At 32.0% G+C, this 26,706-nt stretch overlaps 9 protein-coding genes across 9 annotated transcripts, besides 1 other annotated feature; 6 read left to right on the forward strand and 3 right to left on the reverse strand.

Annotated features, from left to right (window-relative positions):
- Window positions 1–10,224: part of a mobile genetic element that runs on past the window's edge.
- On the reverse strand, window positions 2,066–2,889 carry TVAGG3_0974080 (keratin-associated protein family; the record flags this gene model as incomplete). The annotated part of the gene is made up of 1 exon (XM_051253787.1): window positions 2,066–2,889. A coding segment is annotated over one exon (824 nt), but the record flags the coding sequence as incomplete, so codon positions are not given.
- Window positions 7,209–7,760, forward strand: TVAGG3_0974090 (organellar and viral DNA polymerase type B; the record flags this gene model as incomplete). The annotated part of the gene is made up of 1 exon (XM_051253788.1): window positions 7,209–7,760. One exon carries the CDS (start codon window positions 7,209–7,211, stop codon window positions 7,758–7,760), a length of 552 nt encoding a protein of 183 aa, XP_051079362.1.
- Window positions 8,117–8,476, forward strand: TVAGG3_0974100 (uncharacterized protein; the record flags this gene model as incomplete). The annotated part of the gene is made up of 1 exon (XM_001319211.1): window positions 8,117–8,476. One exon carries the CDS (start codon window positions 8,117–8,119, stop codon window positions 8,474–8,476), a length of 360 nt encoding a protein of 119 aa, XP_001319246.1.
- Window positions 10,225–10,773: 549 nt separating the features above from the next.
- Window positions 10,774–11,573, reverse strand: TVAGG3_0974120 (hyaluronan / mRNA binding family; the record flags this gene model as incomplete). Its single annotated transcript, XM_001319210.2, has 1 exon — window positions 11,308–11,541. One exon carries the CDS (start codon window positions 11,539–11,541, stop codon window positions 11,308–11,310), a length of 234 nt encoding a protein of 77 aa, XP_001319245.1.
- A 177-nt stretch (window positions 11,574–11,750) lies between these two features.
- TVAGG3_0974130 (armadillo (ARM) repeat-containing protein family) lies at window positions 11,751–15,127 on the forward strand (the record flags this gene model as incomplete). The annotated part of the gene is made up of 1 exon (XM_001319209.1): window positions 12,391–14,964. One exon carries the CDS (start codon window positions 12,391–12,393, stop codon window positions 14,962–14,964), a length of 2,574 nt encoding a protein of 857 aa, XP_001319244.1.
- A 1,905-nt stretch (window positions 15,128–17,032) lies between these two features.
- On the forward strand, window positions 17,033–19,332 carry TVAGG3_0974140 (protein kinase a regulatory subunit binding; the record flags this gene model as incomplete). Its single annotated transcript, XM_001319208.1, has 1 exon — window positions 17,269–19,278. One exon carries the CDS (start codon window positions 17,269–17,271, stop codon window positions 19,276–19,278), a length of 2,010 nt encoding a protein of 669 aa, XP_001319243.1.
- Window positions 19,333–22,336: 3,004 nt separating this feature from the next.
- On the forward strand, window positions 22,337–24,199 carry TVAGG3_0974150 (protein kinase a regulatory subunit binding; the record flags this gene model as incomplete). The annotated part of the gene is made up of 1 exon (XM_001319207.1): window positions 22,337–24,199. The coding sequence occupies one exon, from the start codon at window positions 22,337–22,339 to the stop codon at window positions 24,197–24,199; it is 1,863 nt and encodes a 620-aa protein (XP_001319242.1).
- A 303-nt stretch (window positions 24,200–24,502) lies between these two features.
- On the forward strand, window positions 24,503–24,943 carry TVAGG3_0974160 (non-membrane spanning protein tyrosine phosphatase protein; the record flags this gene model as incomplete). The annotated part of the gene is made up of 1 exon (XM_001319206.1): window positions 24,503–24,943. The coding sequence occupies one exon, from the start codon at window positions 24,503–24,505 to the stop codon at window positions 24,941–24,943; it is 441 nt and encodes a 146-aa protein (XP_001319241.1).
- A 480-nt stretch (window positions 24,944–25,423) lies between these two features.
- On the reverse strand, window positions 25,424–26,557 carry TVAGG3_0974170 (intracellular auxin transport; the record flags this gene model as incomplete). The annotated part of the gene is made up of 1 exon (XM_001319205.1): window positions 25,488–26,549. The coding sequence occupies one exon, from the start codon at window positions 26,547–26,549 to the stop codon at window positions 25,488–25,490; it is 1,062 nt and encodes a 353-aa protein (XP_001319240.1).
- Between the last annotated feature and the right edge of the window lie 149 nt (window positions 26,558–26,706).

Below are 26,706 nucleotides of genomic sequence, written 5' to 3' on the forward strand. Positions count from 1 at the left end.
TGATGTAAAAATAGAGCTACTCATTCATACTGAGAAACAGTTTGTGATCGTGATCTTGAGTTAAGCAGCTCTGAACCAAGCGAATACAGTCATAAATGGTGGTAAGAAGTCTTGACCTTTTCCTGTTGCATCTGTGATTCCAGCTACTGTGTGAGTATGGTTTCCTGCAGATCCGCAGAAAATACCTGTACTAACATCTCTAGGGTCATCTGTGATATCATATCTATTCATACCTTGTCTATCAGAACCTGCTGCAAGATTTGTATAACCTCTTTTTGTCATTGAATGTGAATGCTCTCCATTAGTAGATGTTGTTGCACTGAACCTATGGGAGTGTGGTGGAAGGTTTTCAACTCTGATAGTCTTTGAACCACCAAAGTCCATTGATGAGTTAGAACAGTAAAGAAACTGATCAACAATCGGTTGCCAAACACCTCCATAAAGGGTTTGCGGGCTTGTTGAGCTCATTGATGTAAATATAGAACCAATTGGATACATCATGTCAAACATGTTAGAAGGTCTATAAGTATAATCTACTGTGGTGACATCGTTCAAATAAAACTCAAACGTATCTCCAGGATGAATAGTTAAGTTTGTTCCATCTTTTTTGTGGAACACAAGTTCAATAGATTTACCATGACTCAATGTATAGTAACTTGGACCTTTTTCTGATGGACCAATGTTATAATTTATAAATATTGCAACTTTACCCATATCATTATTACCAAAGCTAACTGTAATGCTTTCAGGTATTCCATTGTTTACAGATGCATTAGAGATCTTTGAGATCTGTTCATTAACATAAGTTTTGTCTGCTTTGTTGTCTAAAGAAGTTTGAAGTGAATTTATGTCGGAGATATTGTGTTTATGAGATTTCAAAACTTTGTTCGTTGCGTCAAGTTCATCTTTGTCAGCTTTACTTTTAATAGCATCTTCAACGGTTATTTTTGCCTTAACTCTCAACCTAAATCTTGGCTCAACTAATACACCGTTAACAAAGAAGTATGAAGCATAAATTTCAGCGTTATAACCAAATGATTGTGGTGCTATACCTGTGTCATACTGTACAGTACAGTGTATGTCATAACCTTTAGCACGAATGAATTTATATCTTCTTTCATTAACATTTTTCGTATTCACTTTTTCACCCTGTGTTAAATATCCGTGGTAGTCCGTTATAATCTGTTCATCTGAACTTATATAATGAACATGGTTCTTGTCAGCTTTCTTATCTAACATTGCTGGTAGTTCATATACTTCGAAGTTTCTGGCATGACCTTCAATGTTCGTACATTTACTATCTAAACTGTTAAGAGTATCTTTTACGCTAGTGCTTGGATCTTCTTGTGGAGCACTTGAACCTAAAGTATAGTTCAAGATAATGTCATCAGCTCTTATTTTCTTGATTTGAACTGGTTGGTCATTATCAGCTCCTATTTTATTGATTATAACAGGTTTGTCTTCTCTTGAACGAATTGATTTAACTGTCAAAGGTTCAGTGAACTCATTATTTTTCAAAGGAAACAATGTTGTATTGATGTTTTCACCATTAATATATACTTCTTTTGTATCAATACCAGATGGGAATGAAACTCTTTCATTAACTTTAACTGTTGTACCATCACCTGGGTACATATCTTTCTCTGGACCTTTGATTGTCTTAAGTATGACAGACTGTGATAAAGTATATTCTTTAGATGCAACTTTACGTATCTCTTCGTCAACATAACTTTTGTCAGCTTTGTCTGCAATCTTAAGTGCAGTTCTTCCTCCATTATTTTTGTTCTCCTCAACTTTCTTCGCTAATTCAGCAAGAATGAGATAAAGATAATCAGTAAGGTCATCAGTACCAGACATATTAATATTATTGTTCTTTCTTGATGTATTAGCAACTTTCACTAAGGTCACAAAATCAGGGTACAAAGTACTTAACGTAGAAATGATTGTTTTTGGTCCAGGATCTTTCTCTTCTTCATCATTAGCATCACGTGGCATTGGAATTGGTTCCAAAGGTCCAGTCACATCAAAACTCTCAAGTTCCATATAACCTTCATTTCTGAATCTTTCTATATGAGTTATCTTCTGGAAACTTGTTTTAGTCTTTTCAACTAAATTTTTTATTCCATCCACAAAACCTCCTTTATGATTTGGACCAAGATTACCCAGAGTGTCAAGAACAGTATCTATACCTTCTTGACTTTCAACAAAAGCCCAAAGAGCATTTATTTGACTCTGGAGTGATATCCATGAGGCTGCAGTAGCACCGGCGTTTGCTATGGCAAAGATGAATGATAAAGGGTTGAACTTAAGACCAGATTCTTTATCTTTGACAATTTCAACGAAGTCATTGATATTTTTCTTCAAGTATTCCTTAGTCAGAAGAACTCCATCGCCAGCTATACCAGTTGCTTTTGTCTTTCCTTTAACATCAAATGTGATTGGTTTCTTCAATAAAATAACTTCTGGTGTTGTACTGATGCTATCATTAGTGGAGAAAAATTCTCCGACATGACTTGCTAAGTATTCTTTCGTCAATAATGTTCCATCACCAACAATACCAGTTGCTTTTGGACCATCTTCTGTGAATGTCAATGGTTTCTTTAACATAACTTTATCTAAGTATATTGCAATACCACTATTTTGTACTTGTTCATGACCTAATATATAAGCAAATGCTGCGTTTAAAGCATTATACAATGTATCTTCTTTAAATGTTAATTGACTGTTTTCAATCATTGGTATATTGAACAGTGTAGACCTTGGGTCAAAATGAACTCCATGGTCAATCGATAATAACCGTTTAACATGATATATTATAGTCTCTAATGCTTCATTAATATTTACCTCACGAGTTTCTTGCAAACCATTACTCGCCATACATGAAAACATATAATCTCTATCAGTTGTGAAGAATGGAGCATCTAAGTAATTATTCTCTACTTTTGTCACACGATTCTGTAACGCTTGAAGGTATTGATTTAAGTCTGTTTCAACAATTGTACCATCTGGTTGCTCGATAGGTAATATACCAGGACCGATGGTAATGTCTTCATCAGCACCTTCTTTATGTATGACTAAAGCATTATCAGTAATTCTGAGAGTATATTCTTTATATTGAAGTACGCTAGACTTATAACATTCATATGCATATGGAACAACACTCATTCTTTTACTACATATAAAAATGATGTATTATCTACAATCGACTGATCCTAATAACTACGGGACAATACAGTTTCAAGCAGATCCTAACATGGGGCATCCAAGTAAGATAAAGATGAGAGTAAAAAGTGTCAGTACTATGGCGAACTTTATTGTTTGTGACGAAACAGATTATTTTGTCTTACAGTTAGACGAAGATGGAGAAGAAAAGGTGTGTACATTTAAGTCAGCTCTTTCATTTGATATGGATACTATTGTATCAAAACTACAAGAGATTGTAACAAAACAGTTTGATTATTATAACAAGAAAAAAGGTCAACATAATGTAACAGTTTCACTGAGTGCTACGAATCAACTTATATTTACGTCACAGGACAAAGGACATAAAGTCTATTTAAAAGATGCTTCACATAGAGCAAATCTTATTTTAGGTGCATATGGAATAGAACTACCTATTGTACATAATTATTATCTACAAATGCCAAAACCACCTATGCTCAACTTCGGGTATCAGTTATACCTTCGTTCATCAATGTCTGTCATCTCTGGGTTCAATAATATTGACCAAGTTGATGATCGAAGAAAGATCATGTACAGATCTACATGTTATAACATCAATGAGTTCTGGATATCTGGTAAACCACTTATATGTAAGGAATCCTCACCATGGATAGATGCATTTCCATGGGAACTAACTAATGTTACGTTTACCTTAGTTGACTTCCAAGATCAGCCTGTTCGATTATTGTCACCAATGTTTATGGTGATAGAGATTAAACCAGATAAGCCAGAAGTTAGAGAAACCAATGATGTCAGTGATGATGATACAGAATCTTCGTACGATTATGATTACGATGACGATTAAAAAAAAATAACGTATATTTTTTTATCGGTTATAAAAGACCAACATGCTCAATGCTATAAAAGGATTAGTTAATAACCTTTCACCAGAAGATAAGAAAGGTATGCTTGATATGTTTGGGATCAAAATGCCTAAGAAAGCTAAAGACATTACCAATAAATTAGCTCTGGCAATTAAGAATCAAGGAGGTACAGGAAGTGTAGCAGATATTTTCAAGAATGCTAAGAGCTTCTATGATGACTACAATGGTATCATGAATGTTCCAGCTTCAAATTCCCCAGTTGCTTTAGATCACGATCAGAGATCTCATAATAGAGCGTTAATGGAGATGCAACCAATATACTCAGACCCTCCACCAAAGATTGATGAGAGCGAATTAGCATACAAAGAAATACAGAATGCCTTTTACGTTGTTAAGAACATTAATGGTCAAAAACTTCCTGATGAGAAATGGTTAGACCCAATAACTAAAGCAGGAGAAAGATTCATTATGTTTAACATTGACCAATACAGTCCAAGAGGAAAAGATTACTTCAACAAGATGTTTCCAAGAGTTATGGCAAAGTTCATTGGACAGATAGACCTTTTCAAACAGAAGTGGACATTCTATTACGACTTTGATGAGAAGAGAAACATTTTGCGTCATTTGAACATCAATACAATGGGATCATTAGTTCATCAGTTACTTAATGAAGCTCCAATAGCAGAAGTACAAGAATTAGCATCTAAAGTCCTTGAATCAAACTATGACTTCTTCCTTTGTAGTATTCCTTCGTTAAGGAAGATCGAGATCTTTGACTATACAGCTTATTCAGATGTTGATGCTTCTGCTTTGAGAAAAGGAACGTACACACCATATAAACTCACAGCTGAAGAACAAGTTATGTTAGATACGATGAGAGCAGCAGGTCAAGAAAAGATCGCACTCAAGATCATCAAACAAAACCATTCAAAGAAGAGAAACAGGTCACGTAATGGTCAGCTTTGGACATGGACATGCAAATTACCTATTAACTTAGAGAGGTATCAGATCTTCAACGAACTTAATGCAGAGACAGCAAAGAAGATGATGAAAGATTCATGTTTCATCTACGCTTGTATTCAAGCTGGTGTTGACGAAGCAACAATTAATCATATGAGGGAAATCATTCGTGTCAAAGATTTTCCAATGTCAAAGATTAAGGTTATTGCCAAAGAAACAGGAATAAGGTTCCATGTCATCAAATACAACGAGAAGTATTCAAATCATTCATATACTTAAGAACCAGATGAAGAACCAAAGATGACAGTAGAACTTTTATTAATGTATGACCACTACATGTTGAACGAAAAGCTTCCAATAAGTTCAATGTTCATCAAGAACTATGAAGATGTTTGTAAGTTGTGCAAGGATTGGACTTTAGAGAAGAAGATGTTAGTTAACAGAAGATATGAAACAAGGTATGCAATTAACTCAAAGTTAGTTACACCACTTGCAAAAGTCATTGAACTCTTGTTTGCTAACAATTATTTCGAACCAATTAGAACAGGAGAACTTTGCACATACTTCACAACGATGTATAATGAGAACCTTGAAGAAATGATTGACCTCACATACAATGAGCGTTATTGCGCAAGGATGAAGAAAGATTGGAGTTCAGAGACGAAGAAAGACATGAAGTTCCCAAGAGAACATGTTTTCTTTGCTGACTTCGAAGCATCAACTGATGGAAACATTCACAAAGCATACAACATTTGTTTCATGGAAGATGACGATGATGGTTATACATCAATTTGGGGAAGTGACTGTGCGTCAAAATTCCTCGAAGCTTTACCAGATAAGAGTTTAGTTTATTTCCACAACTTATCGTACGATGTCACTTTTCTCATGTCTCAGTTAGAAGAGATTACAGGAACTCCAATCATCAAAGGTTCACAAACGATGCAGATACAAGGAAAGTACAAAGGAAAACTTCTCTGCTTCAAAGACTCTTATGCAATCATCTCAACTAAGTTGGAAAGATTCCCTGAAATGTTTCACCTCACTAGTGGTGAAAAAGAAGTTTTCCCATATAATTACTACACGGAAGAGTTAGTTAATACAACTAAAGTTGGTAACATCGATGATGCCATGAATCATGTCAAAGATATTGAAGCTTTTAATGAGAACATTGAGAAGATTGAAGATTGCAAGATTGATGATGAACACTTTGACATGGAAGTTTATTCGTCATTCTATTGCGGTCAAGATGTACGCATTTTACGAGATGGCTTTCTTAAGTTCCGCAATGACCTCATGACTGAGTTTGAAATAGATGCTTATGATTATGTTTCAATAAGTTCTATCTCAAACAAACTCTTTGAGAAGAGAGTATATTGGAAGAACGGTAATCTCTTTGATCTTGCAGGAAAACCTCGTGAATATATTTCCAAGTGTATTCAAGGAGGAAGATGCATGCTAGCTGAGAACAAGAAGCAATACAATGAAGGAGAACTCATCACTGACTTCGATGCTGTATCATTGTATCCATCAGCAATTGCTAGACTTTACTGTTTAGAAGGAATTCCAAAAGTTATGACAGAAGAGATGAAGAGCAGTGAATACTTGTTGGAGCATCTCTTTGATGATGACCAAGCTGAACCAACAAAGGAAAAGTTCATCTCAGGATTTTACTGTCAGATCGAGATCTTGTCGATCGGTAAGAACTCAGCATTCCCATTGATTGTCGTCAATCCTGACATCAACCCTGACTTACATGTTGCCAGAAGTTCCAATACATGCTGCAAGATGTTCGTAGACCACATTACGCTTCAAGATCTGATCAAGTTCCAAGAGATCTCATGCAAAGTCATTGATGGATACTATTATGATGGAAAAAGGGACATGACAATAAGGAATGAAGTTAAGAAGCTCTTCGAATTACGTGCTAAGTATAAGAAGGAAGGTAATCCGATACAAGAGATCATCAAACTTCTTTTGAACAGTATCTATGGTAAGACGATATTAAAGCCCATTGACAAAAAGATTCGTTTCATCAAGGACAATAAGCTCACTGACTATATCATTAAGAACTATAATGACATACAGACAATAGAGTTCATCCCCGATTCCGAACTTTCATGTGTAAAGTCATTTAAACCTATCGTTCGTCACTTTAACTATTGTCCATTAGGTGTTTCAATCCTTTCTATGTCCAAACGAATCATGAATGAAGTATTCTTCACAGCAGAAGATTTGGGCTTGAAGTTGTTCTATCAGGATACAGATAGTTTACACTTGTATGAGAAGGACTTAGATAAGTTAGCAGAAGAATACAAGAGAAGGTATAACAGAGAACTCATTGGAAAAGCACTGGGTCAATTTCATTCAGACTTTGCAGAGATTACTGCAGGACATATGTCTAAGGCACAAAGATCTATATTCGTTGGAAAGAAGACTTACCTCGACGAATTAACCAATGACCTCAAGGAAATTGCTTTCCACTGTCGAATGAAGGGAATCACACAGGACGTAATTGCACTTACTGCAAACCAAATGTTCCCAGATGCGATACAAGTACATTATGACGAGAAGAAAGGTTTGTTCTTCCCTGAGAAAGTTGGGGAAAAATATAGCATCGTGGAATTGTACAAATCTCTTTATGAAGGTGATGAGATAACCTTTGACTTGTGCATTGGTTCGAAACCATGCTTCAACAAAAATAAGGACTTCACTATTTCAACGAAGTCATCTTTTGAACGTAAGTTAAAGTTCTAAACACTTACTTATTATTTTTCTTAGCTTCTTCCTCTTCTCTCAATTTCTTTGCAATCATTCGTGGATTCTTTGCGCGTCCAGCTGCTAATGCAGCTAATTGTTTCTCTGTGAGTTTACGCTTTGGTTTAGCTGGTTTCTCTTCTTGTGTTTGTTCTTTTGGTTTGAGTTCATTAAGTATTTCTTCACGAAGTTCATTCTTGAGTGCTTCTCTGTCGAAAGTATTCTCAGTCATTTTGTTAGGAGTAAAAAATTTTATTAGGATAGAAATGACGTCAAAACTTTCACCAAGTGAAAAGCAATCAATCATATTGAATGAAGCTAAAGGAATACAACATCCATTATATTATGTTTGTCATATGAAGAATGGTTCAGTTCAAGTTAGAAAGAGAAAGGCACCATTGAATTCACCAGCTCCTGCCCCAGCTCCTGTTGTTCAAGAAGCTCCTAAAGTTGATGAGAAGAAAGAAGAAGAACAAGCATATACTAATAAAATGTTGTTAGAGATGATGACAAAGATATTAGAACGTAACAGTGTAGTTAATGAACCAAACATGGACCCAATTGAACGTGAGAAGGAAACTAAAGAGAATCAAGAATATGTTCAATCAATGGAAGAGAAAAGAATACACTTCGATGATGAACCAGAGCCTGAACCAGAACCTCCTAAACCTCAGCCACAAATAAGACGAATAATCCCAAGAATAAGAAGATTGTAAATTTTTTATAGCTGAGAAAGATGTTGAACGATAACCTCAATACATACAGTATTGCTGATTCCATCAGACAAGTAAGATATTATTTCGATCAAGTTGATGGGGCAGTTCCTATTGGAGATACTAACCATAGATATGTCCCAACAAAAGTGCCAGCTATGCCGACAAATACTATTGATAACGGTTATATTACATTTAACATATCACCACCTGGTGAGAACATGATTGACTTATATAATACGTTCATTAGTGGTTATGTCGATGGTGAGTGCATAATTACAACAGAAACTGAACCAGCTGATGAAAAAGTTCCTAAATATGATGGTGAAGTATATAAAGAAAGAGCTGTTGAGACAGCTCCTACAGGATCAAATGTTACAGCAATTAAAGCAATTGATACTAAATATGCTGGTGGCAAATCATGTGCACATCTTCCAGCAATTTGGTTGGGATACATTGATTCATTCTATGCTGTTGAATCATATCAATTAATCGCTAATGGTAAAAGTGTTTATACACAAGATAATGCTAGAGAAGAAGGTTACATTACTTCTACTGCATCTACAACAGAAGCTATTAAGAAAGTTGATGTATTTAGTAAGGCTAGACATAAAGATGTTTTCAATAGATGTGATACAGTTCGTTCTGGACAGATTATTGAGTTCAATAAACCAATTAGTGGTGCAACTACATTAAAGTTCCACATACCAATCAAGATTGACCTAAGAAGATTCCTAATACTTAATAACATTAGATTCCTTCCAGCGTTTGCTGGTAACTTACAACTTAAGGTTAAGTTCAGTATTGCTGGTATGGTTTGGACACCATTAAGTTATCAGGATATTCTACCATTACCGAACATGCAAGCCAATGTTACAAGCTATATTCCAATCACTAATCACTTCACTCCTATCTATGAAGGTATCAAAGTTATTGATACTGTAACTTGGAATGCCGATAAGAGTACGATATCATTTGGTACCAAGTTTATTAAGTTCACTAAGAAGAATGCAAACTTCTTTGAAATGATTACATACTGTAACTCATTCTCTTTGGACCCTAACATCTATAGTGATTTGGTGACAAGATATTCGGCAAAGACTCTAAACTTCCCAATCAAAAGAATTGACTGCATTACTATGGATGGTTCAATGGCTAAAGGTGAAGGAACTCCTTGTACATTCACGGCAGCATTTACTCCATTATATGTGAACACCATTTATACACTATTTAAGAAAACACCTAATTATAACACTACCTATGAAAATCCATTGTTTGAACAAATTCAATTGAACTGTGGAGCATATGGTAACATACCCGCTGAGGCTCAAGCATCTAATGATCCAATCTTCTATGAGATGCAGGCAAATGCCACTAACAATAATAACGATACTGTTGGCTTCAACTATGATGTCATGAGGTCTATCACAACCACATCAGTCCCTCAATTTGGAATCGAGTCAAATGACTTAGGTCATTACCTATGTGGATTCCCTTGCGAAACTGATTATACATTCCAACAGGGTCAGTTATCTAATTCACCTATTACATATAAGCTTACAGTTAAGCCAACAGCAGAGTCTATTAAATATACTGAGAAACCAGTGTTATGCTTCTTACGTCACGTTTGCCTCTCCATACAGATTAAACAGGTGGGACCACCTATCGTACTTCTCGACGATTATGATTTATCAGCCCCTGCTAGTGAATAAAGGTTAGTTTACATATGAACGTTTATTTTTACACATATATGCGTACATATGCGCGCCCGTATGGTGTCAGTTTTCTGTCACTTTTTTCATTGTGTCGGTGACTGTAGCTGTAGGCTACAGGCGACGCACAATGTATACTGTACTTATGAATGCAAAGCAATCAGTATTTAGGATATTGACCATAGATTTCGAAAAAAAAAATGCTGCATATTGAGCGAAAACTATGATTATATTATAAGGCTGTCATTTAATGCATAATGAAACTATTCCCTTTTCATTTTAATCGAATAAGATAGTAAAGATTTTTGAATTAGCTAGAAACTGATGAGATGTTTTCACAAATCAGATTTTTAATCTCTATAATGCATAATTCACTCAATATCTCAATTTTGATATTGCGAGATATTTTTGCTATCGGTTTCGCAATTTTGACACAATAGCAAGAGGGTTCTATAAGCATTATTATCAACGTAGAATCTGAATATCATATCAGAAAATGTCGCAAATCTGACATTTACCAGACCAAAAGCAAAAATAATTGAATACTTTTCGCAAAAACTTTAAAAATCGATAAAAATATGAAATATAGATATTAAAGAGACTTTTTATATAATATTCATAAAGATTTTCCAAAAATATGATACCGCAAAATTAAAAAAGTGACGTCTTGAGTGGAGTCAAATGTCGAAATTGCTAGCTAAATGTTTTTTTAGTGAAATTGCGTATTGTACGTTTTTTTCGCAAAACGAAACCCTTATTATATCTTCATGATTTTAATTGTCATAGAGATATCTAAACATTAATACAAAGTGACTGAACATTATAACATGACAAAGAAATTATTCATCATTAAGTTTCAAGTTCATTATGTAATCAATCAATATTCACAACAATAAATTTTCGATATAATATCTCCGATCAATCAGTAAGTTATTCTATCTTAGACTTCATACTTATTAAGATCTTATACGAATTTTTGATCATAAGCAATCAGAGGGCAAAGCAATTTGTTTTTCATAATACAAAGTAGTTCAAAAACAGAAAAAGAGTAAGAAATTTATATACATTATTCACATTTATATTTTCTTTTTTGTATTTTTCATATTATGAAGTAATCAAGAATTACTTCTCAGCTTTCTCTTCTAATTCGTCTTCCTGAGGCTCGTGATCATTGATGTACTTGATGTCATCCTTTGGATCACCCCAGTTTCCAGCGCCGTTTCCCTGGCGTTTTGTCTTATCTCTTCTTCCGTTGCCTGGATCATGACGATCTTTTTGGCGAACAATCTTTTCACGCTCTGGCATCTCTGGACCGTCTTTTGGATAGTCTTTAAGCACAGCAAGCTTATCTGACATTTGAAAAATGAAGTGATTTAGTCTAAAATCTTCAACCTATCAATTTTTTTATCAAACCGAAAAATTTTAGTTTAATTCAAAATCACTTCACCTCATTTATACTTCATTCAAATTTTCTACTGTTTCATCAATAGCTAATGCAAAGATATTCCCAATGCATTCATTATAAAATTCAATATCATCGTCATAAATCTCATTTTTTTCCCAAACAAAATGATTCTTTTTTATTAAAACATTGAAATCAATTCTCGATATCAGATGACTCATATACTTGATGTATATTCTAATTTCTAACGAAATAATCATTTTGGTTCCGATCTTTCAATAAAATGATTGAAATATCCTTAATTCCCTAATGTACATCATAGATTGCGTAGAATATAAGGCAGTAATGCATTTCTTGATATTGAAATCCATCAAATTTATATATCAGAATTTTTCGAAAATCTAATAACAAGATTGACCAGCCATAAACCATTACACTATAATAGAAATCAAGTAAAATTGCGAAGTAGTACCAAAACAAAACGAATTGTTCAAAATTTGAAAATCGAAAAAAATATGAAAATCCTGTCCTTTATTAAACAAATCAATCAATCTATTTTACCTAAAAACCCATATCTTTCTTACTTAGAATAAAAAATTACGCTAAAATTTATCTCTTTTAATTTTTATTCCGTCCTCTTAGAAAAATTGAGAGTATTTGAAAATCTTTACGTCAATATATTAAAATTTCGAAAATTTTCAATAATTAATATCCTATTTTATGTGCTAATTTTAGTTTCATTAAAATCTTTTTTTATAGTCATGGAGGAAGTTCCTCATCGATAAAAGTGCCCTTTGATTTTTATGGTAGAAGTTAATCTTTCTCGATGGATTCAAGATCTATCTAATATTTTAGAAGCAGACAATGACGCAAGAACTCAAGCAGAATCGGAAATATATGAAGTTTTGCAAAAAAATCCTTCAGCTGCAATTACATTTTGTGCAGAAACGATTGGCAAAGAAGATATTCAAAGTTCGATCAAATTTCAAGCATTTAACTTCATGAATATTTATTTTCGAAAGCAACAATACAGTAATGTAACTAAATTTCACTTATTAGATCAAAACATCAAAGATATTATCCTAGAAGTCGGATTATACGGTTTACTCTTTGTAAATGATTCTCCAATCCAACAAACAGCCTCCATTTTACTTGCAAATTATTCCTCAAAATTACGAGGTGTAGAATTACAAAACGAAGTCCTAAACAGAATATTTACCACCTACAAAGAGAACTCCAACGATCTACCAGGCCTAATTATTGCAATTTCATATGCAATTGGACAAATAATTAATTTTTGCAATTTAATCGATTCGAAGCAGAAAATCGAAGTTCTCAATCAAATTCTACAAGAATGTCTAATCTACATCTCTAACGAGAGCTCCGAAGAATACAATGTTTTACAAATTGTCAAATCCATGGGAATTTTCATTAAATATTGTTCAGACGATGTTGCATCCATAGATTATGTACAGAGCATATGCCAAATCTATAATAATTTGTTCCGTTACCAATCAATTGAAATAATAATTTCATGTTGTGAAAATTTATTTGAATTATTCAGAATTATTTATCCCAGTATTGAAAATTTTTATTTTTCTTTTGTCAGTTTCATTGATGAGTGTTTTAAAGTAGATGAGTGTTATTACCATGCTTTAAAGTTATTACACAGCATGGTAATAACAGAAGTTAATCAAAGATTGGAGTTTAGTATTTCACAAGTTATTTTTGAAACTTTTTTTTCGAAATTTGGAGAAATATTAAATTCAATAACTAATATAGAAGAAGATACATTTACAGAAGAGACACCAATGAATGTAGTTACTGATATAATATCATCTATGTATAATATCAATAGCGAAGTCATATCAAATTATATCCAACAAAAATTTGAAGAAGGAATTAATTCAGGGAACTATAGTTTATGTTTTGGATCGATATATATCTTATATTCACTCATAAATCATCCACAAATTGAAGTTTTGGACTTCATTTATGATTGTATTTTAAAAATTTCTCAAAATCAAGTAGTTATTACACACATTGGTACATTAATTGCTTCTTATGATTTAATTGCTGTTATTATTGATAAATTATATGATATCTTTAATCGTCATGAAGATTTTCCAGAAATTATCTTCAATTTCATTCAAATTTGTTTAGAAATGGATTCTAGAGTCATCAAATCAGCAGCTTTGGTAGCAATGAATTTAGTTGAACTCTTATATCATGCTAAATATAGAATTGATTTCCAGAAACTCCAGAATTTCTATACATCGTTGTGGTCGAACCAAGAAGTGTTTGGACCTGTTCTTTGTTCGAATTTTTTCGAATCATTTGGTTCATTTTTATATCATACAGAAAACAATGAGTTAGCAACAGAAATGCAGAAAATGATAACAGAGAATATAAATGAGCGTATGAATATTCTTGAAACAGCTCAATATGAAAATGAAGATATAGAATTTCATAAATTTGTAATTAATTGTTTGTTAGTTTGCTTGGATAAGTCTGTAAGAAGATATATTGGACCAAATAAAGAGAAACCAAATAATGATTTGTATGAATATCAGATAAAAACAGCTGTTAGAGCTTTAAATCATAGTTCTGATTCTTTTATGATGGTAGCAATCGAATTCCTAGCAAAACTAAGCCAAATCAACATGAATAGTGATCATATAAGTTTAATCTTGGATCATATTGTTCCTGGACTTTCACAAGGAGATAAAACAAATTTTGACTACTCTGTGACCATCATCACTTCACTTTCCAATAATTTACAAAAATCATTTGACCAATTTGCCTCACAAACGTTTTTGATTGTATTTGAGAGAATACAGAATGTATGGAATATAATAACACCAGATTCACTTGGTTACGGACTTGTTTGTCTAGGAACTTTGATGATAAATAATTTTTCGGTTTTGGCGGATTATATTAATAATATGTATGATGTAATAAATCATTGCGTGCTGAGAATAATAGAATCAATTTCTGATGAAGATAAAAACGATTTTGGAATCTATTTTAGAGGATTGATAAAAGCAGAAACAGGATTCTTGACTGCAATAAAGGAATGCAATGTAGATCGTGATGAAGAAGTTTTAAATGCGTACGTGTCGTTAAAGAAAAAAATTTCATCATATTATATTTTGAAAATGCAGAAATTTATTGATCCGGGTATTTGGGTACCTGATTTTATTGATTTGCTGTTTAGAATGTATGATTTCGCTGTAATTTACAGATTTCCAAAATATAACGTTCAATTTCATTTGAAAATTGTTGCATTCGTCAAAGAATACTTCGCAGAGAATGAAAGAAATATATCTGAAGTACAAAGAGTATCAATGCTCTTTGATAGTTTTGCATCTTTATAAATTTTATACTTTTTTTTTGTTTTTAATAAATGTAAAAGTGTCTTATTTAATTTAGAAATCGAAAAATCAAAAGAGGTTCCTGATTTGAACAAAGGTACATGCACGAGACTTCCCAACGATAGATTTTCAAACAAATAGGATATTTAGAATCAGTAGGCTCCAGATATGAATAATATGATCTTATTTTGAAAAGTTATTAAGATAATAAAAAGATTTGTGAATTATATTTTAATTTCCCTAATTTTTATCAATTAATCATCAAATTATGATTTATATATCAAATGTAATTTCAAATAGAAGTAAAAATCAATATTCATATTCTGTATTTTAAATTGAAGTATTATTGGAGCTTTTGAATGTAACTATACCATTTCCAGCTTACATGAATATGATCCATTATGTAGTACCCAGTTTCTCAGCTAAATAAGAGATTTGAATATTAACTTTTGAGGATTTGACTGAAAATAGTATAATGAAAATGAGTCATTACAGAAATATTTTATATTCAATAAACCTTTTTTCGTAAATGAGAGTTCTTATCTTTTATCAAAAATCGCAAAGAAGTCTCTTGAAAATCTTGGAGTTCCTTAAGAAACGATATTATTCAAGATGCATGTCGAGACAATTTAATCAAATTAATCAGAAATCGAAGCAAAACCTCACATTTATTAATAATTTTAAGTAAGATTTAAAATTCAAGATTAGAATGTCTACTGAATGCTAACAAATACGAATAAAATCTCATCTCTCGACTAGGATATTAATATGAAACAGGTTTTCGTTTAAATCTATATAAAAATGAATAAAAACTCAACTTTTACACTTTTTATTCAAGTATTTTACTAATATAGATCATGGTTTATCAATACTTAGTACTATCTTTTTTGAAACAAATGAGAATAAGGATGATATTTGTGATTTTTAAATAATTTTTAAGATTCGTCTTTAATTCATCACATTGTGAGATGTATAAAGCATTCCCATAACTCATTCTGCTTAATTGATCAATTCAAAATTCCAAAAAAAATTCAAAAATTCAAAAATGAAAATCAAAAAGCTGATTTTTCTCTTGAAAAAATCAATTACAAAAAAAAATTTGGAAAATAAAAGTATTGTATAATTAGCCAAATCGTCAAATTAACACGTTTTTACTCATAAAAACACCTAATAATTTTTGATTTTGATATCATATTTGATAAAATGTCATTTAAGAGTTGATATAATGTCATCATTGTTGATGAAAATATTAATACTATAACAAAATTCTATTTTAAGATAGTAAAATAATAACGTTTTTATTTCAACAACAACAAGTAAATAGATGAATGGATACGTACTGTATTCGCATAAATGTAGTAACTATCATCTAGATCTGAGTTATGAATATTCCAATCAAAAATGTTATAAATTTGAAATCAGAAATATCCAAAGATTATGTGAGGCACTGTACACTAATTATAGAGGTTATTTTAATTCATAAGTAACTTATATAATAAAACCGATTTTTTATTTCTTATTGCAATAATTTCCTCAAATCTTAGTAACTTTTTCTATATTCCAGTAATTTGAATATGTATCATAAGGTAAGTAAAAAACCAAAATTACGAGGATTCTGTCGTTGCATTTTTGGAGTTGCAAAATTTCGATTTTTAATGTGGGATTTTAGCATGTGTAATCTTGTTCTTATCTCAACGCGAGGGTATAGCTGCAGTATGATTTAAATTAAAGAAGTTGAACTTAAATTGAATAATGCTGGAGAATAACTGACAATGCAACTAATTGTATATTACAAGATAGTTGCCAATTGGAGTAATAAATTATTCTGCATCAATCATTTCTTTCGTTTCTGGCATGGCGAGCAGAAAGAAAGCGATTAGTAACCCTAGGAAAAAAGAAGAGGGGTGTCACTTTTCGTGAATGTACCTTTATTTGAACAATAAATTAAGGTTTAGACATTTTCTGACAAAGAATTCTAATTAAACTACTTTGCAAAAGTACGACTTTTTGAGAGAAGTCATATAATTAATTATATGACTTCTCTCAAAAAGTCGATTTCTACTAGGATGGTCTTTTTCCACCTCGAAAACTTTCTTGGTTTATTCATCAAAACAACAATAAAAATACCAATGTTAGAGCAAGGTATTGCATTGTCAAATGCTTTTCTCTGATTTTTCTTTTGATAATTTATTATCCTATTTTATATCTCATGAAACCTTTAAAATTATAGATGATTAAAGGTTTTCTTCTGCAGTGAACCAGTGTAAGTTATCCAGACACTTAGTTCTTCACTAATGCTAAACTTTAATGTCTTTATTCATTATTTTTTCTGTTTTTGAAGCAATATTTGATTTTTCATATACTGGGAAATCTCAGAATAAAACACTTGAACCTGGATACTATAAATTTGAAGTTTGGGGTGCACAGGGTGGTGGATCTGCATACACTCAATCTGGTCAAGGAGGTAAAGGAGGTTATTCTGTTGGTTATTTAAACCTTGCTGAGACGACAACAATATATATCCAAGTTGGAGGTGTTGGAAAAGCAGCAGTATATAGATTGGCAGAAGGTGGATACAATGGAGGTGGCTGTGCATGGTCATCCGATTATGGTGATCCAGGACATGGTGGTGGAGGTGGAACAGACATCAGAATCAATGAAGATGACATTTATTCACGTGTAATTGTTGCAGGAGGCGGTGGAGGTGGTGGAGAAGATAATGAAATGGGAGGTTATGGAGGTGGCCTAACTGGAGGTGGAAATTCAGCTGGAAATAATTATCCAGGTACTCAAACTTCATCATCAAGTGGAGGTGCTTTCTTTCAAGGAGCACATACTGCATGGGATGGAGGTGGTGGAGGTGGAGGTACTCAAGGTGGCTCTCAAACGAAGCCAACAGGAAATTCTGAAGGTGATTCTAATGGAGGTAGTGGAGGTAGCGGTTATGTTTACACAGAATCAACAGCAAAAAACTATCCAATTGAATGCAAACTAACACCGAAATACTATTTGACAGAAGCATCTACAACTGCTGGAAATCAACAAATCACAAAACCAGATGGAACAACATCCACCGGACATTCAGGAAATGGATTTGCAAGAATTACTGTAATTGATGCCGATTTTAATTATTTGATATTAGATAACGAGTTATCTGTCAATGGATTCGGTAATAGATGTGCCAATGTTGTTGTCATAAAAACAGTATTAACTGGAAAGAATATTATTTCAATTGCAAATAATGCATTCAAAGATCAAAGTTGTATCACAGAGGTGAAAATACCAGAAACAATCAGAAAAATTGGTTCTAGTGCATTTGAGAATTGCGAAAATCTTGTTAATGTTTCATTTATTACTTCATCATCACTTATTTCAATTGGAGATTCAGCATTTAAAATGTGTTCTAAACTTAATTCTATATGTGATTTATCTAAAGTTACATCACTTGGTGAATATTGTTTTCAAGGGTGTTCTTCACTTCAATCTTTAAGTATACCGCAAGTTACTTCTCTAAGTAATTCACTGTTTCGAGATTGTACTGGTCTTACATCATTAAATTTATCAGAAAATTTAATTTCAATAGGAACTAGTGCTTTTCAAAATACAACTTTTTCAATTTTCAACATTTCATATTTAAATAAAATAGAATCAATTTCATCTTCTGCATTCAAAGATTGTTTTAATTTAGAAGAAGCATATATTCCACAAGAGTTAGATAGCATTGGAGATAATGCATTTGAGAACTGTGAGTCATTAAGGTATGTAAATCTTCCATTTAACTTGAAATCACTTGGGAAGTTCTGCTTCTCTGGCTGCAGGAATTTGCAACAGATTTATATTCCTTATTCACTCATTAATATAAAAAATTATGCATTCGGTTCCAGTGGAATTGAAACTGTTTTAATTCACTCGGATGCAGTTGTTGATGGTTATGCATTCTATAACTGTACTTTTCTAAAAAGAGTTGAGATATTTGATAATGCTATCGTGATGCCTAATGGTTTCTCTAATTGCACAAACATCCAAAAAGTTGTTGTGTATGATTATGTAACTCTTTTCAATAATTCTTTTGATACTATCAGTTCAAGTGTTTTCTATTTCGGAACAACTGATGTTTGCTACCCAAACACTGCAGAAGAGTTAGCAAGAATCAACAGCACTGAAATTTATGTAAGGAATGAGTATCCATCAGATAAATTCTGTGAAATACAGATTGTAAAATGTACTTCTGATTCTGTCTCATCAAGCAAGTGTTTAAACACTCCGTATTACAATGATATGCAAAGACTGGTATTAAGAGCTCGAAGAAGACGATGATATTTTTATATTTTTGTTTTGTTTGTAAATATTTTTTGTACGTGGTATCTTTTTAAAAGGCATTTTTATCCCAATGAATCCCTTCAAAACATGTTCTGTTTCTCTCAATTACTGGCAAAATGGCAGAAATTAAGAGGGCACCTTTTGATATTAAAAATCAAATTACTATAATTGTATCATACCAATTATGAGGGAAAAAAATCAAGATTTGAGACTTCTACATTTCCGGCATTCCTGCTTCAGTTTGTTACAAGAAGACATACCATCATTCATTGTTTCATTTGCTTGAGATAGTTTACTTTTAAAGTGATTTTATTGCGATTCTTCAGAACTTAATGGAATAGATCCTTTACCTATGTATATTTCTATTGATCAAACCAAAATTCGTATTCATTCTGATACATTTTAAGTGAAATAATAGAAATATATTAATAATCATAATAAATCTTTGAATATTCATACTTTTGCTTTTATTACTATAATTTTTTATTGGCTAATGCAGGAAATGCTGAATCAAATAAAGCACTGCTAATGATAACCAAACGAAAATTTATGTATTAAGGATACCCTTACATTGCGTAGTTAGAAAGAGAATATGATATTGTCATGATTGCTAAAGTTTTAGGCTCCAGAAATGAATATACATCAAACTGAAACAATTGATAAATTGAATGAACTTTTGAGAGGTTCTCAAATAAAAAAAATTATCTAATTTTTTACAATATTACTATTATTTTATCCACATATGTATATATAGTAATTTGAGAAAACTTTTAGGAAAAAATAAGTTTAATAAAAATCTGAATTTTACTTGTTGTGGGATTGTTATTAATTGACACTCCAGACGTATTACTAATAGTTATGCGTATGCAATTAAAGTATTTCTGATGGACAAAATGTGAGATTTATATCAGATAATTCATTTCTACTATTAAGTTATTCATTTATGAGTTTGCACTTATTCGCACTAAATAAATAACTATTAAAAATTGTTTTAATTAATTGACACCATATAATAGAGTGAATTTTGTTTGATCAAACAACAATAGATGATAGATATAAAGCCAAGAAACTTGCTATTAATATGCTCTACTTGCTATTTCAATGTAAGTATGATATTTTCTAAATGTTTCGTTCAGATAACTTAGATATATTAGTCAAAATTTGAAATTTTAATAGCACATATATTAAAAATAATTATTATTCATAAAAGATTAATGAAATAGTAAAAAAATCAATCAAATTATAAAAATACAACATTTAGAAGAATTCTTATTATCCTTCAAAAAGTCAGTATTTCTGCTGTAATTTTCTACAACATTGTAGTTATTGCACTTTGTCTATGGATTTGTATATATGTTATATATAAATTATATATCTAAACTGCCCATAAGTGCAATTTTTATATAAATTGTTTATTTCTTTAACAATTTCATATGAAATATGCTTTTTTAAGCGTATCAAAGCTGTGTTCTTAATGTGCATGGATATATCAAGAAAAATGTCGAAAAAAAATGTGAATTCACAAATTCACTGAATTTTCACCGTTTTTTGAATTTTGCTACAGCACTAATATTAAATAATACTAAAATCTTCTGTCTTTGTAAAAGAATAAATTCTGACAAAAGTGCTCGTTTAAATTTAATGATCATCTGTATGACTAAGTGGTAAAAAAGTGTTTATGACCAAAAAAGGGTTACATGCTTAGTCTATTTTTCTGACAGGATACTCTAGATTTACATGATCTCTATTTCATATCTCCGTTTTTAGATTCTTCGACAGATTTTATGATAGAAAACCAAGATTAACAAATTTCCGGCATGTTAATGAAGAAATCTGCAGCTACCCTCAATATTATTTCAATAATCAGTATCGTTTCTCTTACAATTTATTTTTTTCTCAATAATTTAACAAGAAATAACAATACACACTTGGTTTTACGTATAAAAGCTAAGTGTCGAACTTAATCAACTTTACTTACTTAGCAAATGAATATTTTTGTGGTTGCGAGTTCTGAATGCTGAAGTTTTAGATTTCTCTATAAATGATATCATTGCACTTACAATGTTGTTCCAGCCTATCGCATAAATCATAGAAAATCCAAAAAAAAAAATAATATAAAGAAAATTCATGTCATGAAGTTCAAAAAATACCGTGTAACATTAAAATTTGTTATGCATAATACATTTTAGCTATTATTGATTTTTTTAATTTTCGAGAAATTGAATAGTGAGTCCGATAGAGAAATTTTTAAAAATCCTAGTGCCTCATAGAAGTAATTTCCCTCGTCTCCCATACTTCCAAATGTATGCATATGACATAAACTTTTATGCATTACACAAGTGGCCAATAATATCTATAGAGTAAAAAATTAGAAATTTAATTTTTTTATATGATAGTTATATTTCAGATTTGCGAGCGTAACTTTTTTCTCCATGGCATACTTGTTTTAAGAGCAAATGATCAAAATCGTCCTTCAATTATTGAAGGAGCTGATATCTTTTGAAAATTGAATTGAAAGGGTATTCAATTTTCAAATTTCCTCTCAATTTTGGAAACATATCAACTCTATGAATTAACAATTATGTGCCTTCACAGTTTATCAGTCATATAAGGTGCTTATAAAGAAAAAAGTTACGCTCGCAAAATATGTTTTTATATAGATTTCACATAAAATAATTATGTAATTTCTAAAAAGAATATTTTTGTTCTTGAATATTAAAGTGTATTGTAGTTTAAAAAGTTTTAAATATGTTGCTAAAATTTCAGGTTTATAGCTCATGTCTAGCATGACTTCTTCGTATGCGCAAAAAATCTGACACGTAAGGGTATCCTTAAATATATAAATTTTGTTTATGATTTATTTTGAGAATGCCACTTGAGTGGTAATTATTCGAGCAAATTACTTTAAATGCTCAGTACAAACGATTTTGATGTGAAATATTATGTTTTCGTAGGATGTAAGAAGTAAGTAAAAGATTTTAGATCTGGCAAAAAATTGTTTTCTGAAGATATTTCGGTTTTGGCATTTTTTTGACACAGACACACTTGATGGTGAATGGCTTTTCCTCTGATATTTTGTGTTTTTGAAGCAATATATAATTTTTCATATACTGGGGAATCCCAGAATAGAACACTTGAACCAGGATTTTATAAATTAGAAGTTTGGGGGGCAAATGGATGTGGATCCAGTTACGACTACGAACCATATGGTATAGGAGGTAGAGGAGGATATTCTATTGGCTATTTAAACCTAGAAGAGCGAACAACAGTCTATATCCAAGTTGGTGGTGTTGGGAATATTTCAATCTCTGGATTGGCAGCAGGTGGATACAATGGAGGTGGATGCGCATGGGGACATAACTCAGACGATTCTCGAGCGCATGGTGGTGGAGGTGGAACAGACATCAGAATCAATGAAGATAGCAATTATTCACGCGTAATTGTTGCAGGGGGCGGTGGAGGTGGTGGAGCAACTGGTGGAGAAAGAGGATATTATGGAGGTGGTCTAACTGGAGGTGGAAATTCAGCTACTCAAAATTCATCATCAAATGGAGGTGATTTCTTTCAAGGAGCACATACCGGAAATTGTGGAGGGGGTGGAAGGGGAGGTTGGTACGGTGGAGGTACTTATCGTGGCTCTCAAACAAAGCCAACAAAAGGCATATCCAATTGTTATAATTCAGGAGGTAGTGGAGGTAGCGGTTATGTTTACACAGAATCAACAGCAAAAGACTATCCAAATGGATGCAAACTAACATCGAAATACTACTTGACAGATGCATCTACATTTGGTGGATATCAACAAATCACAGAACCAGACGGAAGAAAATCATACGGACATTCAAGAAATGGATTTGCAAGAATTACATATCAATACGGTTATGAACCATGCAATTATTTCCTTATTGATAATGAATTTATTGTGAAAGGATTCCGCAGTGGCAACTGCAAAAAAATCGTAGAGATAAAACCGACTTTGGATGGTTACAATGTTGTTTCTATTGAAAATAATGCATTTAAAGGTCAAAGTTGTATCGAAGAAGTAAAGTTACCAGAAACAATTAGAGAAATTGGTTCTAGTGCATTTGAGAATTGCGTTAATCTTGTTAGAGTTTCATCTGCTACTTTGTCAAAACTAATATCAATTGGTGATTCAGCATTTAAAGGATGCTTTTCACTAAATTCAATAGGAGTTACTGCATTTGGAAGTGATTCAATCCATATATTGAATCTTTCATATTGCAACTCATTAAAGACCATCCCTTCTTTTGCATTCAAAGATTGCACAAAAATTGTAGAAGTACATCTTCCACAAGAGTTAGAGAACATTGGAGATAATGCATTTGAGAACTGTGAGTCATTAAGACACATAAATCTTCAGTTCAACTTAAAGTTGGCTGGAAGATATTGTTTCAATGGTTGCAGGAGTCTTAAAAAGATTAATATTCCTTATTCGCTGGATAAAATAAGATCATTCATGTTCGGTTCCAGTGGAATTGAAACTGTTTTAATTCACTCGGATGCAGTTGTTGATGGCTATGCATTCTATAACTGTAATTATCTGAAAAGAGTTGAGATATTTGATAACGCTATCGTGATGCCCAATGCTTTCTCTAATTGTGCAAACATCCAAAAAGTTGTTGTGTATGAATACGTAACTCTTTATGATAATTCTTTTGATACTATCAGTTCAAGCGTTTATTATTTCGGAACAACTGATGTTTGCTACCCAAGCAGTGAAGATGGGTTAAAGAAAATCAACACTACAGTCTACGTAAGGAATGAGTATCCATCAGATAAATTCTGTGAAATACAGATTGTAAAATGTACTTCTGGTTCTGTTCAATCAAGCAAGTGTTTAAACACTCCGTATTACGATAGTGTGCAAAGATTGGCATTGAGAACCCAGAGAAAGTGATGATATTTTTATATATATGTTTTTTTTTGTTTGTAAATATTATTTTTTTGTATGCAACTTTTTTTTTTGATTTGAGATAGAGTCAATTGCATTGTTTGTATGTCAAATATGAAGAAGACGAGACCGAATATATCTGTTTTGAGTGTTTAATTTGATAAATTGAGTTTAGGTGAAAAGTTAAGCTTGTTTATAATTGGAGTAGTCATATTATGTTTTGTCATCTTTATTGGCTGTGTTTTCCCGGTCTGAAGAAAAGATTGAAATAACGACCACGAAAGAGAGTCTAATTTTTTTTTATATTTTATGTCAAGTAAATCTGTTCTTTTTGTATGCCTTGGCAACATTTGCCGCTCCCCAGCTGCCGAAGGAATCTGCAGAAGCATGGCTAAGCACCTACATGTTGATTCTTGCGGAACTGGACCATGGCATGTTGGCCAACATCCAGATAGTCGTTCAATAACAGCATGCAAGAACCACAACATCGACATCAAAAGCCATGTTGCAAGAACAATCAAGAAAAATGACTGGCAAACATTTGACGTAATTGCTGCATTAGACCAATCAATTTACAATGAGCTCAAAGACATGATGCCTGCAAAATCTAAATCAAAATTAGTGCTTTTTAACGCACCACGCGGAATTGACGACCCTTACTATGGCGGACAAGACGGATTTGAAAATATGTACTCAATCATCTCTGGTCACATGCCAACATTCCTTAAGGAAAACGATCTTCTCGAATAAATCTATTATATATCTGATATACCGTATAGCGAAAAAACTTTTAATTTCAATACAAATTTAATACGCTTCAATTACAATGGTTATAATTAGATGTTTAATATGAATTTTAATTAGCTAAGATTTTCACAATCTTTTACTTGTTTTACTATGAATTTACAAACAAAAATTCAAATTTCAATGGGTAAATATGTTAAAAGAGAATATGACTTTGCAATTAACAGAAAATTACTATTATGATTACTTCCATTAATGAAAATCCTTCAATATTTTAATTTGATGATTAATCATCCTATATTTTAGAATCTATAGGGAGAGATTGGGATAATTCATGGAAAAATTTAGTTCTTACCATACGAATTCAGAAACTCTTTAGTTTTTTAAATAATTTTTGTTTTATTTTAACGATATTCAAGATTTTTAATACCATTATACTTTACTTTAGAATGTAACTATAATAAACAATTAGTGAAACCTCTTTTGATATTATGTAATGTATAATTTTTTATTTTGTAATAATAAACAAAATATAAGTTTATTATGTGTTTTATGATACTTGGATATCACTTAAATTATCAGGGAATAAGTTGAGGCTGTTCATTACAAATTCCCATAAGATAATTACGGGAACAATAAAGATCAGTGTCCATAAGATAACTGTGGAAATAACATTTGATCCACAGTTTAATGATTCGGCTAAAATGAAAGCAGAGTTCGCTGTTGGTAGCATAGATAATATAATGCATTGTCTTGCAAGCCTGTTATCAAGTTTAAATGCAACTGCCAATCCTAAAGAAACTAAAGGATAAATAATGAATCTTATTACCAAACAGATAATTAAATGATACCACTTGCAAGCTACAAATGACTCTTGATGAAGGAATCGTCCTAAGCCGAAAAGAGCAAGATAACCAATACAAGCTCCATAGTATGTTGTAAATTTGTTTAAAAAGATAGGTGGCTTTACACCAATAGCAGACCAAATTAAACCGGCACAGTTTCCGACAACAATAGGATTCTTGAGTGCCGCGTAAAAAGCCATAAGGATGTCCTTTGGTTTTGTTCTTAAATCATCTTGATTAACATCATCTTTGTTGTAATTATCTCCTAACTCTTCAAGCCTCTTCTTCTTTTCAAGTTTAATTGCTCTGATCTTTGATCCAATAATGAAAAGAGGAACTGAAATAATGCAATTTCCAAATGATGCAATACCAGGAACAACATCATATGATGTACCCCAGATTGATTCGAAAATTGGAAGACCAATAATGATGTAATTAATGTAACATGAGGCACAAACAGTTGCCAAGTAAACTTCTAAAGTATCTTCAAATTTAAAGAAGAAAACTCCGCCACAAAGTACATGAATTAAAATGCTTGATAACAATGAGTTAATAAGAGGCTTTGGGGAAATGTCCTTAAATGGCGTTTCTGCAATTGAGTCAAAGAGAAGTAGAGGAAATGCAATTGTTCCTGAAAATTTCGAAAATCCCTTAAAAGCAGGACCTTCGAACATCTTGAATATCGAGCCAAAGTAGCCCAGCAATATTACAAGAAGCATCGCTGCAGATTCTTCAATAACATTGATGTACGTAGTAGAAGAAACCATGAGGAAATTATGAAAGGTCAAAAAATTTTCTCTAATTTGAAAAGACTTGATTCAAATAACCGATTTCTTATCAAAATTGATAGTATGTTCAATTACGATATCATTATTTTTTTAATAAATGTATCCAATTAAACCATATAACTCCAATTATTGTAAA

The sequence above is a fragment of the Trichomonas vaginalis genome, chromosome I, assembly GCF_026262505.1.
Source record: "Trichomonas vaginalis G3 chromosome I, whole genome shotgun sequence".
NCBI classification, from domain to species: domain Eukaryota; phylum Parabasalia; order Trichomonadida; family Trichomonadidae; genus Trichomonas; species Trichomonas vaginalis.